We start from the raw sequence: 17,897 nt of genomic DNA, 5'->3' as shown, positions 1-17,897 counted from the left end.
AATTGCAAAGTCGGGGGTGGGAAGAGATGAACAAGCCAAAGAATCGGAGTGAAGCCAGGTCAAACAGATTAATGCAGACGATGGACGTGGTTGCACTGTGTTGCTAATAGTAGGTCAGGCTGTAATCATGGAAATAAGCCAAAGTGCGGGGGGAAAAAAAGTTTTGCTCCCCCATTGTTTCTCATGTCATTAACGTGTTCCATGAATAAAAGAGAAGCAGGATTGCAAATCTCTGGGTTTTTGAATCACGAAGGCGGTGTAAACAATCAAAATTAAGACAATGAACGGTAATAACTTGAATACAAACTGAAAATTAACAGATAGCATTTCAAACGCGTTGCACGTTGGAAGCGGAACATCGTGAAAATCAATGCCCCCCGACACTCAACGTTCCTTCCGTATTCTCCCCGCCCCCCCTGCGAGCAAGTGCGCAGACGCGAAAGGAGCTGCTTGAGGTTGAACCGCCAGTGACACCGAAGTGGAAGAGCGCATGCGCACCTCTGGCGGTGCGAGACGGGCGAAGCATTTAAAAATGCGCGCGCATGCGCGATGGGCGGCCGGGTTCAGGGAAGGACGCCATATTGTCAAAGTGCAGTGTTAGTTTGTGGAAGCAAGAACCTGGTTTTGTCTTTGAAAAAAACCCCACAAAAGTTTACACGCGATTTAAAAGTAGATCAAAGAAAGTGAGCGCGAAGACCAAGGCAAAGTCACGTTTAAAAGAGCAGCTCTGGTTTGTGATTCTGAGCCGGTGGGTCGGAAGGTGATCGGTGCTTTGTTTTAAAGCGGTTTATTAGGCTGAGTGCGAGCACTGTTTGATGGATCCGAGGGTGGCTTGGATTCAGCCGGAGCAGAAGGGACCCGCCAATGCCTTGTGGATGCAGATCTGGGAGACGTCTCAGGGAATGCGCAGCAGCTCCACTCACCACCACTCGCTGTACCTGAACTCGCCGGCACTCGACATCGCACCGACCAGCAGCGGGGGCCTGGCCGCTCCCGGCAGTCCGGGCTCGGCGTCTGCCCTCGACCACGGACAGAAGACGGGCCCTTCTCCCGCAGGCGGCCCCGAGACCGGCATGGGCCCTGGGCCAGGACCGGGCAATGGGGAGAGCTGCAGAGGGCTGCAGAAATCGTCTTCAGCCTCTTCGTCTTCCTCGTCGTCCCCTTCCCCCGAATCTTGTCCCGGCAGCTCCTCCTCTTCGTGCTGTTCCACCTCCTCGGGAAGGACTAAAGCCGGCACCGGCCCCTATTTTAATCATCACAGTTTCACGGAAATGAATGGTGGTGGGATTGGGAACAACTTGGTGAAGAGCAACAACTACCACAACAACAATTTGAAGAGCTTGGTGGGAGGGAGAAGGAAGAGGGAGAACAAGGCCAGCACTTACGGCATAAATTATATGTTGAGCTCCAGCAATGGGAACTACTACAGCGGTATCCCATGGAAAACCATGAAATATAACGTGGGGGTGACGGGGTAAGAGACTTGGTGACCGCGTCGTGTTTCTTGCGTGCGTATTCCAGGCTTCGGATATCGGCAGCTGCCTTCGTATCATGAGCAGGGGGCGGGTACACGATGTATGTCAATTATTTTGAAATGATGCATCTTGTCAAAGTCTTTCAGTTATTAACTTTCAATGTCACGTGAAGGAAGCAAAGATTGCAGGAGAGGAATGTTGAGGCGCACATGGGCGAGAGCTGAGATGTGTGTCAATCGCCACATGCAATCACACCTTATTTTCAGTCGATCATTATTAAGAGATGCGTTTTAGCAGTGTGAGAGTGGATTTTTTTTGTTTAATGATAAATAATTTGCAAAGAAATAGAATTAGTTAACCCGATAACCTTAGTGTGTAAATTCTGTTGAGAATGGCTTTATCTGGGAGATGAAGAAGCCCCCGGCTGAGATGTTTAAACTAAAAAAAATGGCGTTGAATGAGGTAGGCGGGGAAGGTTCGTGATGAAGCATGGCCAGGAAAAGCAATAGTATTTTCTCGAGTCGGCCTGCAAATACTTGGATAACCTTGTTGTAAATGTGTTTTGGATTTTGCTCAAACTCACTGAAATTAATATGGCTGTTGCCGAACTAAAACATGGTATTTTAAATGTTGCAAAGAAGATGACATTGCGCTTGATTGGCGTTCGTTTGAAAGCATCCACGTTCTGATAAAAGCGAATAGATGTTGAGAATTAGTTTAAATTCTGTTTCAACCCATTGCCTGAAACTTGCTTGGTTTGGAAAGATTTTTGGAAACAAACGTTACAAATCGTTCTAAAGGAATGATGGGATTGGTTCTAGTTCTTTCAAATGGAATTTTTAAGGGAAATCAGTCATCTATTTGAGATGTTGGGTAAGAAAAAAGTGAAATTCGATGAGACCTAGTACCAGAAATATTGCAGTACTTCAAACAGAGGCCTTAGTTTCCAGCATATTTCTGTTTTATTTTTACCAAAAGCATTTTAATTTTGTCATTTTAAAAATTTAGTTTTGTAAGTTAACCTGTAGGTCTAAAATTGGATGCAAATTGGGGTTGAAGAAAGACGGTCAGAATCAGCACTACACTATTTAAATCATGTTTTAGTTCACATTCTGGAATTATTAATCCTGTGGGAGTGAAAATAAGGATACGTCAGAATTGTAGACCATTTTGTAAGAAAAATAAACCATGGGTTAGTTGATGATAAGGTTGACAAGTTGGGGTTTAATGAAAAGACTCATTTTGGTATTATTGGGTATTAACAGGTCCCAGAGTCGAGAAAATGTCTGTGATTGCTCATGTTAAAAATGACCGTTATGAACATTACAAGTTTTGGTGTAAAATGTCTGCAGAAGCAGTTGGTGATTAGCACATTGATGAGTGCATGCCATTGTCAATAAAGACATGAATGTCTTGAGGAAGTTTGCTCCAAGTCTTAAAACTAAAGGTTGTGTGGCAGAGACTGAAATGTATTAAGATGGGTAGTTTTTGGTCATTGGGGAGAGGAGAGTGCAGCAGGTAGGAAAGTAATGCATTCATGTGGTTGGAATGCTTTCAGCTTGTTGAGGTGGCGGGAAGGTGGATGAGCCAGCTGACCATGACATTATGATGCAGAAACCCATTCAGATTGGAGAGAAAACAAAAATATAATAATAGGGGACTGCAAAAGAAAAACAAAATCTGGGAGTGATGAATCTTTGAAATTCCCTACATGGAGAGCTATGAAGATTCATTCAGACTATAGATCAATAGATGTCTGGATGTTGAGAGAGTCTTGGGTTATGGGGAATATAGGCTTGAGGTACAATCTTTATAATAGAGTAGGCTTGAAGGACTGAATAGGGGTGGTCTTGTCCTTTCATTTGTTATAATGAAGATGATTACCATTGTTCTTTGTGGAGTGCATATGGCTTTGTTGTGTCGTGCATCAGGATTTGATACGTCTGTGCAGAGCCAAAGGGAAACTTGTAGTGGGTTGAGGATCCATTTATTGTGGTGGAGATGGGTGTCAATGAATAGACAGGATCAAGGGGGAAGTTCTGTAGTTTTGATAAAGAAGTTGACAGCAAATTATGAGGTGGTTTGTGGTTTCTTGCAGCAATGCTGCTGCAAGTGAGAGCACTATTGTTTGTATCATCTACACCTGAGCTGTGCTGGGATTATTCCTGCAGATTGTAACTCAGAAGTAGAGAGGATTGTGAACTATAGTGGAGGCAAGAGATTAAAATTTGTGTGTTAAATCAATTGGCGGAGACAAAGTTAGAATAAATAGTTTTTTATATGGAAACATATTAAGAAGAGAATACTACTCAAAGTAGATCAGCAGAAGTCTAGAGGTTACAAAAATTGATCAAAACTAAAAGCTCTACCTGGGAGCATGCAGTATTCAAAATCAAAGAATGGAGATGACAGAAATAAATTTGATCTAAGAGTCATGACTGCAATAGAGATTAAGGCCTGAATATTGAAATATGAATGACATTTAGGGGAAAAAAGAATTTCAAAAAAAGTGGTGGAATTGCTCTCTTATGATGGGCTGTGCAGTGAAGGAGGATAACTGAAGTTCCAGAAGCCAGGATGTAGAAGTGGTTTAGATAGAAATGAGAAACTATAAAAGGTGGGTTGTCACTTCTAGTATTGTGCAGGCACACTCCCAGCAATCACACAACAGATTGAAGTATAAAGAAAGAAGTAATAGGAGGTTGTCAGAAATACAAGTCAGTAATTGAGAATTTTAATTTACATTTGGATGAGAAAAATGTGTGGAATGGTTTGGTACCAACCACAATCTTACAACATGATAAGATTAAATGAAGATATTCAGGGCTTTCCACAGTGACAGAGATAATTAAGTCATTGAATTTTGCATTGTTTGAGAGGAGACTGAGTCCAAGATAAGTATTTTAAAGTTAAAAATTGCTATTGCGTTAAGTAGTAAGCTGCTAAATCTGAAAAAAAAACTGTTCAATCAAAGTGGAAAGGCAGACTTTTAAGGGGATCTTTCAAAATGCAAAGAATTGCTACTTTCTAATGAAAAAGTTTAGGATGGTATCAAACCAAAAGAAAAAGCATATAATTGCACAAAAACAAGTTGGCAAATTCAAGAGTTTTTAAAAAAAGTGAATGAGTAAAAGTTTAAAAGCTAAAATTAGAATATGAAACAAAACTCTGATAATGCATGTACATATGTTCAGGAATTTTTACTTGCAGCCGAACGGGTACTTTGAACAGGCACCTAGCTGAAAAGTAAAAAGTTAGTTAATATCAGTATTTTAAAAAAAGCCAGTGGGAATCTGATAGAAAGTGAGTTTGTGGATTTAATGTTTTAAAATAAAGAATTGACAATTGAATTAAACTGGTGTTCATTATTGCAGATATAAATAACATCCCAGATAAAAATGTGAATGGAAATAAGAACAGGAAGTAATTCTAGTAATGGCAATCAACAGTACTAAGCAAATTGTTGACTCTGCAGGCTGATAAGTCTGAGGCCTGATACACTTCATACTAGTGTCTTGAATGAAGTGGCAAATAAGATAGTTTGTGCATTAGTTTAACTTTTTCACAATTCTTAGATTTGAGAAAAGATTTAAAAATGGCAAACATAACTGCTTTATTTAATAGATATCTGGAAAGCAGGAAACCAAACACAAATTCAGTTGACATCTGTTGAAGGAGAAATGTTGGAAACTATAGTCAAAAATGTAGTGGGATATTTTAGAAAAGAAAAATAGCAATTGGACAAACCCTCATGGTTTTGTGTTTGACCACTTTTGAAGAAGTAATGTGATGTGCATGGAAAGGGAATTGGTTGACGTTCTATTCCACTTTCTAGAGGGCATTAGACAAGGTGCCCTGTCCAAGTTTATTACAGAAAAAAAAAATCTCACTATGTAGGAGTTAACATAATAAGTTCTCAAATAAAGATGAAAAATGTGGTAACATTCAGCTTGTCAAGCAGTATCTGTGGAAAGAGACAATAGTTAATGTGTCAGTCTTTTGCAGTTCCAGAATTGGAAATTTTAAAATTCCATCAGTATGTTGCTTTTGAAGAATTCTGGGAGGAAGAAGGTGAAATTTGAATAAATAGGAGAAAGCTATTAGATAGTTCGGTGGTCTTGAATAAATCCCTAGGGTGTATCGAGATAAATATCAGATTGTTATGAAAAGTGAGAAGATTGTTTGGTTTCTGACAGAAATGTTTAATATCTTTGACTACAGAAGAAATCCCAATAACTAGAGTGGAGTGAATGTGAAATCTTAATTCATAAAGGGAAGCAGGTATCAGCTGAAGAATTTGTATGTCTGTAAGTCTAATATCAGTGAAAAGGAACTTAATGGAAAACTTCAAAAACGTGATTAATCTGGAAGTAAATGTTTCTGAGAGTATTTATGTAGTCTCTGCATGCCTCATTCATGTCTTTGACAAATTTCTAAATTGAAGTGTCTAATGGGTAGGATCCCATTGGATACAAGGCAAGCTGGCAGAATGGATTCAAAATTGTTTGGTAATGGGAGTCAGGATGACAGTCCAGAGTTACTTTTTGCAATTAGCAACCTGTCACCAATGATGTAATGGAGGGATTGGTGCTGGAATCCTTGTTTTATGGATCAGTCATCTGATGGTAAATTTAGGAGATTTGTAGTCTAAATTTGTAGATGACTTAAAAGGTTTGTGCTTTTTCTGTTTTTGAGGATAGGCCTCAGTTGTAGAACAATTTTGAGCTGGTATGGGTAGAGAAAAACCAGATGACAAGCAATGGCATTGCTATTATTGAATTTTTTCACCCATTTATGAAGAATTCTAATCATTCAATTCTGTGTTCGTTCTTTGGCAAGTCAGATCATCAGCCTTAATTAATATTACGCACAGTAGAGCAGAAAGCTGAGGACAGAGGGCCAGTGATCAAAATAATTTGATAATTATCCGAGGATACATACGGTGGACATTCCATGGAACTGCTTCAAGTCGGTAGATTGTTCTGTATTCAAGGATTCAGCAAACGATCTTGATGAAAACACTGCCACTGTCATAGACTTCATCAAGTGTGTAACCTAGATGATAATAAATGTATTCCCCAATGGGAAACCTTGGAACCAAGAAATTTATTTGTTGCTGAAGGCCAGGTTAGTGGCATTCAAATCAGGATATCTGGCTCTTTACAAGAACTCCAAATACGAACTCCACAAGGCCGTTAGAGAAGCCACGAGATGTACTGAGCCAAGCTCAAGTCCCAAGAGAACATTGTGGACTTGGTATGGTAACTCTGGTAGGGCATGCGTACTATCGCAGTAAACTAAGCAAAGCCCAGCAGCACTGTTGAGGTGCTTGCTTCGAACAGGGAGCCAGCAGGGAAGAGACTTCCATGCCACAGTTGCACCTGTGGTCATTACTGCTAAAGCAATTTTTGCCATTTCTGCAGAAAGTGGCCCAGAGGGAGTTCCAATATGTCACCAAAGGGCCTGTGCAGATTAATTGGCAGGTATATTTACAGACCTCGTCAGTCTCTGTCTATAACAGGCCAAAGTCTCCAAATGCTTCAAGAAGGCCACCATCATGTTAGAACTAAAGAAAAAGATAATAGGCCTAAATGACAACTAACCAGTAGCTTTTACATCCATCATGAAGAGCTTTAAGAGACTGGTAATGGCTCACATTAGGTGCTTCAAACTACCTTGTAAAATGAGGTTAACCAGGCAATTTGCCCAGTTAGCACCCCACTCACAAGGCAGCTTGAAAGGGTCTGATCGGGTCAGCATAGTTCAAAGTCAACCGGGTCTCTGTCCGACCTTGGAGGTAGTCAGGGAACCAAGTTAAACTGACCCAGGATGCGTCGACTGGCAGCTTGAACAGCAAAATGGCCGACCCAGTTGCTGGCATCACAGGGAAACCCAGGCTGAAATGTCTGCGGAGATCCGGAGGGGGGAAGAGAGGTCATTGCCAATGCCCGGGATGGAGAAGGGGGGGTGTCACGATCAGTGGGAGAGGGGTCAGCTGCCATGGATTGGGGGGAGTGTGATTGATGGTGGGAGGAAGACCGACAACTGGTGGGGGGATGGAGGAGACTAGTTTCCATGACGGATCACTCCATCGTCGTGGGGGTGGGATGCCCCTTAAATCACCGGGTTGGCGATTTACTGGGGCTATCTTCCCTCAGCTTAAAAGGTGCTGGAGGCACCTTTGCCCCACTAATTGCACCTGGGTCCCAGGGGGCTACCTGGGTGCTGCAGCTTATAAGTACCTACTGACTCTCACCTCCCAGCCAGCCTTGACCCACTTCAATTTGCCTGCTGGCTAAACAGATCCACAGCAGATGCTATAATCCTAACTCTCCACTCAGATCAAGAACACCTGATGCCAAGGACACTTGGTGTTGGACAACTGTTTATTGACCACAATTCTGCCTTCAATGCAATTGACCCAAGCAAGCTCATTCCTAAACTTTGGAATCTTGGCAAAGCCCCCTCCATACCTTGGTCATTGACTTTGTCTAACAGATCGCAATCAATAAAGATGAGTAGCAATATTGTACTCAATATTGGTGATCCTCAAGGATGTAAACTCAGTCCTTTGATATTCTCTGTATAAACCTATGATAATACAGCCAATACTATTCTAAATCCATCTTTACATTTGCCAATGACATTGCTGCAGTGGACCAGAATCAAATAATGATGAGAGAGATTGAAAGTTTAGTGGCATGGAACCAAAATACTAACTCTCAACATCAGTAAGACGAAGGAGATTGCCATTGATATCAGGAGAGGGGCAGAGCCCACATCCCTGTCCCCATTAATGGGTCTGAAGTTGAAAGCATAGACAGCTTCAATTCCTAGGGATAAATGTCTCCAATGACCTGACCAGAGATAAGTACATTGACATGTCAGTCAAAAAAGTGCAACAACACCTCTAGTTTCTTCAAAGGAAAAAGAGAGTTTGGCCTGTCCTCCTTGACCTTCAACTTCTGTGGGTGCATGATCAAAAATATACTTAGTGAATGCATGACAATGGAGTATGGGAGATGCTCTGCTCAAGATGGGAAGAAGCTATAAAAGTGAATGTATCCAGAACAAAATGCATTCTTCTCTTCCTTTCCCTCCATGTACTCAATTTACATCTGCCCTGGAAAGGCAACCAACTTACAAAAAACCCATCGCACCCTGGAGACACACTCGTATTCCTCCTCACATTGCAGTGAAGCCTTAAATATATCAAAGCACTTCCCAATAGGTTTAAAGGGTTTATTCCCTGAAGCTGTCAAGCTCGTGAATGAACCCCATGACAATGCTGCCACAGGTTCTAATTTTTAGTTGTAACCCTATAACTTTGTAAATTGTGTTCTTTAAGCAGTTATATGAATGTTACAAATGACCTGTTTGCAGAAAAAAACCATCTCACTGATAGTTCTTTTGAGATAGTAAACAAACAAAAATGTAAACTAGAATAATTGTATACACATTGCCATTTCAAGAGTAGGTCTGAGGATAAGTGAGGAACTTGCACCTTAATTCCCTCGAGCTTATCCACAAGCATCAAGTCAAAAGTGTCCATTTTCTTTCCTATATGTAGCTTAAATAAATCTGGAAAAAGCTCAGCACCACATAAGTCATGGCAGCATGCTTGATTGGTGCTGTCTACAACCATTCATTTGCTCCACCATTAATCAACAGCAATTTGTACCATGTACAGAGTGCACTGTAGACCTCATTAAGACCTCATTAAACAGTACCTTCCAAACCTACTAGCTCTTAGGCCGGAAGGACAAGTGCAGTGAAAGAGTAGGACCTAGAAGTTACTGTCCTCGCCACAGACCATCCTTAGAAATGCATCAGTGTTGCTGGACCAGATTCCTGGAACAACCTCCCTAACAACATTGTGGGAATACTCATACCTCAACGACTGTAGTGGTTCAAGAAGATGCTCCACCTCAACCTTCTCAAGGCTGTTGGGCATGGGCAATTAAATGTTGGCTCAGCCTGAGAAGTCCACCTGAATGAACAAAAAAAAAAAATAATTGTGAAAAATGTGAAATTTGGAATGAATAGTAGGGCTTTGAATGATAGGGTTGTGGAAAGTACTGAGGAGCAGAGGGATGCTTTATGTGTGTTCTGGGATCATTAAAGGCAGCAGCACGTGCATACTAGGTGGTTGATAAAACACAACTTCTTTAGATGAGGCAAAGGACATTAGAACAAGATTATGGCACAACTATAAATTGTTAATTGAGCCTTAGCTGGAATACTTTGTGCAGTTCTGGTCACCTTATTATAGCGCGGATATAATTGCATTGGAGGGATGCAGAAAAAATTCAAGAGGATGTTGCCTGGGCTGCAATGTTTCAGTGGTGGCAAAAGAACAGGCTAAGTTTATTTTCCTTGGAGTGGAGAAGGTTGAGGGGAAACCTAACAGCTAAACAAAATTGAGGAGTAAATATACGTTAGATGGTGGGAAATATCGTACTTGCCTCCACAGCTTACTCTGGTAGCTTGTTCTACATATCCACAGACTGTATCTGGAAAAAGTTGCCCTTGGGTCCTTTTTTTTTTGCCTCTGACCTGAAACTTGTCCCCTATAGTTATGGGCTCCTATAACCTGGGGAAAAGACTGTGACTTTTTGCTTTTTCTGCAGCTCTCATGATTTTATATACCTTTAAAGTCAGCCCTGGATTTCTATGGTATTGGGAAATGCCCCTGTGTATTCCGTCTCTGCATACAATTCAAGCGTTCCAGTCCCAGTGAACCTAAATTGATAAATTAAGATATTGGCAGGATAGCCTCTGTAATGACTAATTGTTTTTTTGGAGGCAAGGTTAGACAGGTTACGAAAGTATGTGTTGAAGCAGAGAAGAAGGCAACATGATTGAAATTTGTATGATCCTAAGGGGTCTTGTCAAAGTAAAGGGTTAAAGGGTCATTTTTCAAAAAGTAAGAATAAGGTGCTGATTGGTGTGGTTAATGAGCTGATTTCCTCCCCCCCCCCCCCCCCCCAAGAAGGTTTAAACAAGGGAGTGAAGCATTGCTGGAGGTAGGTGGGGGTGTGGGGGGAGGTGAGGTTATACTTGAATCAGCCATGATTAATAGTGAGTGGCTTACTGCATTATCAGCCACGACTTCCATAAATTAAACTGGATGGTGTAACTAGCCAGATTGTATTTGTCAAGCATTTTGTGTTCATGACAAAATTTAAAAAATTATCATGCTTTTGGTGATCATAATTATTTTATTTGTGTTGAAACTTGAATGTGTTTAGAGCAAATCTTCTGTGCACTGGTCAGGATGTCATCTAATTCATGGTCTTTGTTATATCCAGTTCACTCATGTCTTTGTATCACCTTGGAGTAATGCAAGTTGGCTGTTGATTGACTTGTGTGAGGTGGATTCTTGGGTGTCTACTGAGGCAGATCATTTGCATGTCACTTTTGGCTGAATATGATTCTAAATGCTGTTGTGCAAAGGCATGAGAGTACATGACAGTAGTTTTATTCAACTGTAAATGATGTTGTTGAATCTGGATGGAAGAGAATGGGCTTGTTTCTAATGTTATTTTAAATTGGCAAATGGAGTTGCACATGAAGGACATCTGAGTAAGGGGAGGAAAGTTTAATGGAGACAACAGGGATAAGTTGATTTTTACCCAGTGGTGCCTGGGGTGCAGTGATAAGCTGTCCTCAGTAGGCCTCAATGCCTCTCTCTGTAACTAGATTCTGGTCTTCCTAACTGGCAGACCACAGTCTGTCTGGGTCAGTAGCAGAATTCCGAGTACTGTCACGCTGAGACTATGTTGTCATGCTACTGACCCACAACTGCATCACCACGTCCAGCACCAACACTGTCATCACAACAGTAGTTGTCTCCATCAGCAACAACAATGAGTTGCACTACAGAGGAGAGGTAGAAAATCTTGTGACGTGGTGAGAGAGTAACAACCGGAGTCTCAAAGTGGACAAGACAAAGGAGATAATCGTGGATTTCAAGAGGGCCAGGAACAGCCACCACTACACATTAATAACTCTGTAATGGAGAGGGTAGAGATCACCAAGTTCTTTGGGTCCACTTAATTAGTGACCTGTCATGGCCAGACTACGTCTACTCACATGTCAGGAAGGTGCAACAGTGACTGCACTTACTGAGAAGACTGAAGCAGGCAAAGCTACCAGCCACCATAATGTTGACCTACAATAGAACCTCTTTTGAGAGCATCCTGGGTGGCTGCATCACAGTGTGATATGGTTTTTGCAGAGAAGTGGATTAGAGGTCAACTCATAAGAGTTGCCCCCCCCCCCCCACCCCCCGCAAAACCTCTCCCACCTCCATCGACATGATCCATTGGGATTGTTGATTGAAGAGGGTATGCAAATTTGTTGAGGACTTTTTCCACCCTTCACACAGCATCTTTAAAATGCTCCAGCCAGGAAAGAGATAATAGGAGAATCAGAGCTCACACCACCATACTGAGAAATGGCTTCCCACAGGCAGTAAGAATGCTGAACGACCAAAGAAGCTGCTCACACTAACCAGTTGAGAGACTCACATTTATGATCCAATATTTATTTTGATATACTTGTCCTTTTTCTTTTTAAAATATTTTTATTGATTTTAATAAAGAAATTGCACAAATAATGTAATTCAATAATATAAGAATTATTATACAAGATTAGTAAAACAATCAGTATATCAAAAACATACACAAGTTGTAGATCATATTCATATTTTGTATTCTGTGCTATATATTATATAAAAAAGCTAAAAACAAAAAAGGGAAAAAGGAAAGATGAAAGGAAAACTCAAAACCCCTGTGTAACAGTGTTGCCAGATGCTATGTATAATAAACATTAAAAGAAAAACAAAGGTAGAAAGAACATGGAAAAGATACAAGTCAGATAATTTAATTACACTGAAATAAAATGATAAAGTAAGAAAGTGAGTCATAAATGAGCCCCCACAGCATCTGAAATCTTGTATCTGAATTATTAACTGAATAACATTTTTGTTCCATATTCAAACAAGACATGAAGTCACGCAACCATTGATCGTGAGTAGGTCCGGCAGCATCTTTCCATTTAAGTAAAATTCCATGCCTTGCCAAAAGAGAGGCCAAAAAAAGCATGACTCTGAACCAGAGATAAAGAAGAATTATTCCCTCCCATTGTACCGAAGAGGACCACCAAATGATTCAGTATTAAATCTATATTAATTTTTTTTCATGAAGTATGGAAAATCTCGAGTATTTTTCTAGACTCGGACAAGTCCCTGAATACTCATCCTGCACATGTATTGTTTGCCTGTATGTGTGTTATGTCTGGTTGTTTGGATGTTTTCCACTTGGCTGTAGAACACTGTTGTTGGGTTGTACATGTGCATTTAGATAATAATAAATTTGAATGCATTGCCGGTGATGGTAGTGGAGGCTGGTACAATAGGGACATTTAAAAGACTCTGAGACAGGAACATGGATATATTAAAAAATAAAGGTGATGGATGTGAGGAAGGGAAGGTTTAAATTGTTGAGTTGATATACAGTGCCATCCATCGTGTTTGGGACAAAGACCCTTCTTTCCTTGTTTGCCCCTGTGCTCCACTGTTTCAAATTTGAATTCAAACAATTCGCATGTTAAAAGTGCACATTCCAGATTTTATTCAAGGCTATTTGTATATATTTTGATGATTTTGAAATTATAGCACTTTTTAGACATAGTATCTCTCTTTTCTCCCCCCCCCCCCCATTTCAGAGCACCAGAATATTTGGGACATTTTGGCTTCAAAGGTGTTTGAGTACTTGGGTATCTTTAATTACTTCATTGGTGCAGGCATAAGAGGGCTAGGCTGCTAAGTTTGATCACCTTTGAAGTCTGTAGTTGTCATTTTTCAACAGAGGACCAGAGTTGTCTCAGTGGAAGTAAAATGAAGTCAGCAGGTCACATCTTACGATTACCAAAAATCAACTGTTTGGAACATTAAGAAGAAAGTGTACTGGTGAACTGTCATCACAGAGGGACTGGTGGGCAAGGGAGACCTCCACTGCTGATGATAGAGGAATTGTTATAATTAAGAAAAATCCCCAAATGCCTGTCCGACAGATCAGAATCACTCAAGAGGCAGGTGAAGATGTGTCAAAGTGCATCCACAGAAGACTTCAGGAACAGAAATAGAGGTTACTCTCCAAGATGCAAACCACCAGGTAACCATAAAAACAGGATGGCCAGATTACAGTGTACCAAAAAGGATTTAAAAGTCTGCAGAATTGTGGAAAAAGCTCTTGTGGACCAGATGAGACCAAGATTAACCTGTATCAGAGTGATGGCAAGAGCAAAGTGTAGATGCATGAAGGAACTGCCCAAGATCCAATGCATACCACTCGTCTGTGAAACATAGTGGTGGGGGTGTTGTGTCCTGGGCATGTATGGTTGCCACAGGTACTGGCACACTTATCTTCATTGATGTAACTGCTGTTGCCAGTTATAGGTGTATAAAAACATCTGCTCAAGCTTGAGCAAACACCTCCAAACACATGGGATGATGCTGCAAGACGGTGATCCCAAACATACTGCTAAAACAACAAAGGAATTTTTCAAAGCTTAAAAACTGGAAAACTTTTGAATGGCTAAGTCAGCCTCCTAATCTAAATCTAATTGAGCATGTCTTCAGTGTGCTGAAGAGAAAACTTATGGGGACAAACCCCTGAAACCAGCAGGAGCTGAAGGTGGCTGCAATAGAGTCCTGGCAGAGAATTCCCAGAGAAGATATTCAGCATCTGGTGATGTCTATGAATCACATACTTCTAGCAGTCATTGCAAATAAGGGATATGCATCTGCACCCAGGACAAGGACTTCCTTGCCAGATTCTCAATTCAGCCCTCACCTACAAAACCTCCATAATCCATATATCTGCCCTGTTCTCATCCTCCCCAAAGCCACCACACCAGCCTCGGCATCCAACATATCCTCCTCTGCTATTTCTACCATCTAGTACGTGATCCCACCATTAGACACATTCTCTCCACTTTCTGCAGGGACTGCTCCTTTGTTTTCTTCTCCCACCCCACCAATTGCTCCCTTGATACCTACCTCTGTGACCACAGGAGATGCTCCACTTGCGTCCACACCTACTTCCTCACCCACTATTCGGGGCGCCAAGCAATCCTTCCAAGTGAAGCAGCATTTCATTTGTGAATCTGCAGGGGTCATCTACTGCATCTAGGGTTCCCAATGTGATCTTCTTTATGTCGGAGAGACTGAGCACAGGCTGGGAGATCACTTTTTTGAGCAAGTCCGCATCCTATTTCCTTGCTGACATGCCTGTCCATTGTCTTATGCTCTGCCGGATTAAGATCGCCCACAACACCACGTCTTCCGTCTGTCCATCTCCAAACAGATGGCATTAACATAGACTTCTCTGGCTTTCGTTAACTCCTTCTCCCCTCCCCCCCCACACCCCCCCCACACACTCCTCCCCACACCCCCCCCCCACACACACACACACACACACCCACCCTCCCTTGTTGCTGTTCCCCAGCTGTCTCTACCTTTTCCCTCTGTCTCCTCTCTCATAGCCAAAATCAATTCTCACCTCTCCATTTATCTTATTCAATTAACACCTTCTGTTGGTTTGGACCCCTTCCCCATCCAGAACTGTCTATATTGAGATTTCCATTTTTTTTTCTTATTCCTGGAAGAAGGTCAGGCCCAAAACATTAACAATACATCTTTATCTCCTTTGGAAGCTGCAATTCCTCCAGCATTTTGTTTTTTTTTCAAAACTACAATCAAAGCATCTGCAAACTTCTGTATTTCACTCTTTAATGTATCAAAAATACTAAATGAGACTAACCTTAATATTTATATTACTATGTCCCTAATCTTCTTTGGCTTGGCTTCGTGGATGAAGATTTATGGACTATGCCCTGAAATGAGGGAAGGATGTCATTTCTACATAGACAAACTGAAATGTATACAAGTAACCTTTAATGAAATGTTGAATGTGCACTTTAATCACGTGAATTGTTTGATTACAAATTTAAAACTGGCGCGTAGGTGCAAATAAAGGGAAAAAAAGTGTTTGTACTAAACATTATGGAGATTATTGTATATACTTTGGCATAACATCATGGGCCAAAGGGCCTGTACTGTGCTGTAATTTAAAATTGAAATTGAAATTATATTTTAAAAATGTAGTCATACAGCACGTTAACAGGCCATTTTGGCCACGAAACCCCTGGGGAAAACTCATGCAGACACAGGGAGAACATACAAACTCACAGATAGTGTGGGATTTGAATCCCGATCACTGAGCTGTAAAGGCATTGCTCTAACCGCTACGCCAACCGTGCTGCACAAGTACAGAGCATTTGTTCCTGGGTGAGGTTTTGAATTAAAAAAAAAAAGTAGTTAGAAAATTATTACAACTGCAGGTGTTTCTGAAAGTACACAAACACAATATTAATCCAAGAGACTACTTCGAAGTAATAGTGGAGAAATGATGATGCATGACTGCAGTGATTTATTGTAAAACATGCCAGAAAACTGTAGGTAAGTCACATTTAGGATATTGATATTGTGGTGACCAAACAAAAATAGTTTTTTGGCATGAAATGAGGACAATAACCTCACCCTCAATGTCAACAAAACTCAGGAACTTGTCATCAGCTGCAAGAAGCTTGGTAGAGCACACCCCACCCCACCCCGCCCCCCTTGTCTGCATCAACAGTGCTAAGATGGAGAGGGTAGAGAGCTTCAAATTTTTACATATAAGTATCACCAAGAAATCTGTTCAGGTCCAACCACGCTGATGTTCAGGCCAGGGAAGTGCACTGATGCTTCTACTTTTGGAAGCCTAAATTAATTCTACATGTCCATAATTTTTACTGATGCAGTATAAATGATCTTGTGTAGATGCATCAAACCTTGGTGCAGGAATTCCTCTGCCCAAGATCACAATTCAGTTCATCATGCAAATCAGTATACCTTCTAATGATACAGTTTACTCTTTCGTGAAAAGATTAATCTGACCTTGCTCGTTCTGTTCTCCATGCTTCCTTTCAGGCAGAAGGTGCATGAAATTGAAAACACACATCGCTAGACTTTCCAGTGGTAAGCCACTTCAATTCCACACTTCATTCCCACTCTGACATGTCCGTCCAGGGCCTTGAGTAGTCCAAGGTTGAAGGCAGGTGTAAATTGGAGGAACTGTACCTTGAATTCCGTCTTGGCAGTCTCCAGTCAGTCACACTCTTTCCATTTTTTCTTCTCCTCTTACTTTTTTTCCATCCCTTTTCTTTCCCCTGCCTGTCATTTATACTTTCATTCCTCCTATCAGAGACCATGTTTCTAACCCCTCTGTCCTCTTGCTCATTACATTTTGGCTCCTTTATTTTTCCCCATCCTACTGGCAATCATCCATTATCTGCAAGCCTGGGCTCTTTGCCCCTACCTTCTTATTAAGACCTTTGCCTGATCTTTGGCATTCCTGTTGCAGGGCTCAGGCCTGAACAGTTGATTACCTACTGCTTTCATGGATGCTGCATGATCTGCTGAGTTCCTTTCGTCTGGACTTTGTCTATTGTTCCACCAAATTCAAAGGCACTTTCTTCCCTACTGTAATCTTAGTAAAATTGTGTTGCCTTTGCACTGTTTTAACTGATTTTTTTTCTCTCTGTAACACTCCACTTTTATTCTGCACTACCTGTTTTACTTGCCTGAATTAAGTATTTCCACTATATCCCAGTACATTTGAAGGAAAAAAAGTAGGTGAGATTATTTGAATAGTGAAATATTGCAGCATTCAACATTGTGCAGAGGAATTTGGGATTGCTTGTGCATGAATTTCAAAAAGCTTGTTTGCAAATGCAACAGGTAATCAAAAGTAATGAGCATGAAGGCAAATGTACTGTTGGCATTCATTGCTAGAGGGATTGAATTTTAGAGCAGGATGCTTCTGCTGCAACTATATAGGGTGCAAGTGAGGCTGCATCTGGAGTACAGTGTACAGCAGGGGTTCCCAATCTTTTTGTTCCTCTGTACCCCTTGGGCATTTTTGTAGGTTCCTGTGTACCCCTAAAAATTAAGGATTTAAAAAAAAAACACAACATTGTGCAATCTGACTGCAGATTACAACACCGTGTATTGTACAGTAGTGGTTATTCTCTCAGACCCATTGTACCCCTTGAAAAGTGCAAATGTACCATTGTGGGTACATGTACCCCAGGTTGGGAACCCCTGGTGTACAGTTTCAGTCTTGTTTGATAAAGGATATACTGTCATTGGAGGAAGTGCAGAGAAGATTCACCAAGTTGATTCCAGAGATGAGGGGTTTTGCTAATGGAGTTGGGTTGCCTGGGACTGTACCTGCTGGAATTTAAAACAACAAGAGGGATCTTGTAGAAATTTAAAATTATTTAATGAATAAAGAAAATAGAAACAGGTGA

At 41.1% G+C, this 17,897-nt stretch overlaps 1 protein-coding gene across 7 annotated transcripts in view; it reads left to right on the top strand.

Moving 5' to 3' along the window:
- The first annotated feature begins 546 nt into the window (after positions 1 to 546).
- tent4a (terminal nucleotidyltransferase 4A) overlaps positions 547 to 17,897 on the top strand; it is a 116,612-nt gene continuing 99,261 nt past the window's right edge. For 5 of the 7 annotated variants that reach the window (XM_069914188.1, XM_069914186.1, XM_069914185.1 and 2 more), the window contains exon 1: positions 547 to 1,474. In XM_069914188.1, the coding sequence (XP_069770289.1) occupies positions 816 to 1,474 (659 nt within the window). In that variant the 5' untranslated portion in view covers positions 547 to 815. The remainder of the gene's footprint in view (positions 1,475 to 17,897) is intronic. The other 2 variants (XM_069914187.1, XM_069914184.1) reach the window with 1 other exon arrangement.

The sequence above is a fragment of the Narcine bancroftii genome, chromosome 1 (genome assembly GCF_036971445.1).
Source record: "Narcine bancroftii isolate sNarBan1 chromosome 1, sNarBan1.hap1, whole genome shotgun sequence".
In the NCBI taxonomy this organism is placed as follows: domain Eukaryota; kingdom Metazoa; phylum Chordata; class Chondrichthyes; order Torpediniformes; family Narcinidae; genus Narcine; species Narcine bancroftii.
The sequence above is the reverse complement of the archived record's forward strand: the minus strand, read 5'-3'. Positions and strand labels throughout refer to the sequence as shown.